We start from the raw sequence: 2,396 nt of genomic DNA on the forward strand, positions 1-2,396 counted from the left end.
ATTTATATATATTTAATTAGATGGGGGAACTGTGCGCGTTTTTCAGAGCTCAAAAACTTACTGGCGTATCTCAATAACCAAGTATCCGGATACCATGATGGGTTTCATTAATCATCTTGCTGTCTGACAGGCGAAGAAGGGCAAATTGCTGGGCCTATTCAAGCGCATGAATTTGGATAAAGAGGACGATCCAAAAAGGAATCCCCACGCACACACCAGAGGCAACAGCGCCAACGCTAAGCCCAAAGTCAAAGAGAGCGAGAAACGTCACAAGCGACACAACGAAGCCATCTCAGCGGTGTGTGCTCATAATCACAGCATGTAGCGATCAAACTCATTTCAGCGGTGTGTGCTGATATTCGCAGCACGTGGCGATCAAAGATATCTTAGCGGTGTGTGCTCATACCCTCAGCACGTAACAATCAAAGCCATAACAGCGGTGCGTGCTCATAACCGCAGCATGTAGCGATCAAAGCCTCGGTGTCAACTCGTGGGTCATACTCATGATGTTGTATGTATTCGCCTGTGCAAATGCTCTACAACACTACGCCATGGAGAAAGTTTGTTTTTGCCCTGATAGTCGGTGCAGCCACCATAGTCTATGACTCATCTGTAAAACCTTACAGCTCTCAAACCCTAAACCTATTTAATGCTAGTCCATGACTCATCTCTAAACCTATTTAATGCTAGTCCATGACTCATCTCTAAACCCGTTTAACGCTAGTCAATGACTCATCTGTAATACCCTATAGCCCTCAAACCCGAAACCTATTTAGTGCTAGTCCATGACTCATCTGTATAACTCTATAGCCCTCAAACCCGAAACCTATTTAGTGCTAGTCCATGACTCATCTGTAAATCCCTAAACCCGTTTACGGCTAGTCCACCATGACTCATCTGTAAAGCTCTGTACTCACCTATCAGGAGACAGGGCAGCGCACCAGCACGAATGCCAAGGCAAGTAGTGACAATAAGAAAGCCAAAAAGGACACCAGTCGCAAACGTGCCACAACCGGGCCAAGTCGGTTCTTTTTGCCGCGCTCAACCATGTCAGACTCAGACGACTCTGTGGACTACGATCCCAATCCCATTCCCGGCTTTGATTCCTTCACGTATGTCGTATGTGACGGGCAAGTGTGTGTGTAGGTGCTAGTTTTTTTATAGGGTTTTTTATGCGTGTAGGTGAGAGTTTTTTTGGGGGGGTTTTATGCGTGTAGATGCGGTTGTCCGTGACTATGTACGTGTCTAGTGTTTGGGAGAGGAGATTTGAAATGGTTGTAAGACCTTGCCTATGTGCCTGACAAGTGGGTGAGTGTTAGGTGCAAATGGTTATTGATATGTGAATATTTGGTGCTGACAGTGTGGTGGGAAGGTTGTGAGTGACTTCTGCTTCTCCACGCATGTAGCTGTCAACTTTTTGGTGACGGGTTAAGTAACTCTTGTCCCTTATTCATGCTGCTTTAAATTTTATACGTAGGTTGAAAGTATTGTTGTGCTTTCAAGTTTATATGTAGGTGACATGTATGTTTTATCTTACAAGCATGAATAATGTTTCATCCTTCAAGTGTATATGAAGGTTACATGCGTGTTTTATCTTACAAGCATCAATTATGTTTTATTGTTCAAGTGTATATGAAAATTACATATCTATTTTATCTTCCAAGCATCAACTATGTCTTATCGTTCAAGTGTATGTATAAATTGCATATATGTTTGTTTGGTTTTCGGGTGTGTACGTATTTCACCCTGCCATCACCAAGGAGCGGGCTTTAGGGTTCTAGGGTTTAGGGTTTTTGTTGTTTATAGTCCTAGTTCAATCCCAGGCTTCGATTCCCCCTACATGTCGTGTTTGTTCCTTTTCTTCTGAGAGTGCTTCGTATACGTATTGTTTTGTATTATAGGTTGAATGTACCTTATGCACAGGCATGAATCCAGGTATCACTGGACTCTTTATGTGTATGTGTCGTTTCCAACTGTATGTGCATACTAGAGGTTATGTGAGCTGGCGTATCTCAACAAACAAATGGACCTTAATATGAAATAGAGAGCCTTGTGACACGAGTTACCATATCACATGAACACTACCATACATATACCGCTCTCATTAACTATTCAAAATACAAAACAAACTCGTGAGCATCACTCACAGATATCACTCCAAACCCTTTGTCTACTAAACCACGTATGTATGTTCATCGATGTATTGTGTGCAGTGGTTTGCCCAAGAGAATAAGTGGGCCCAAGAAAGTGACCCAAAACACAGTCGCAGGAACAGCCGCAGCATCGGCTGCTGGGTTTCTAGTCATGGGGCCAGTGGGTGCCGTCATTGCTGGCGGAAGTGCATTTACTGTTTTAAAGGTATGTGATATATGTACAACTGATATATATATATATTT

The 2,396-nt window shown here is 42.9% G+C and overlaps 1 protein-coding gene across 1 annotated transcript in view; it reads left to right on the forward strand.

Moving 5' to 3' along the window:
* Positions 1 to 924: 924 nt before the first annotated feature.
* The window catches only part of SARC_11973 (hypothetical protein), a gene marked incomplete at both ends in the record, with an annotated part of 6,273 nt that continues 4,801 nt past the window's right edge, over positions 925 to 2,396 (forward strand). The window contains 2 exons of the mRNA XM_014293929.1: positions 925 to 1,112; positions 2,214 to 2,358. Coding sequence (XP_014149404.1) covers positions 925 to 1,112; positions 2,214 to 2,358 — 333 coding nt within the window. The remainder of the gene's footprint in view (positions 1,113 to 2,213; positions 2,359 to 2,396) is intronic.

Source organism: Sphaeroforma arctica, assembly GCF_001186125.1.
Source record: "Sphaeroforma arctica JP610 unplaced genomic scaffold supercont1.1987, whole genome shotgun sequence".
Classification (NCBI taxonomy): Eukaryota; class Ichthyosporea; order Ichthyophonida; genus Sphaeroforma; species Sphaeroforma arctica.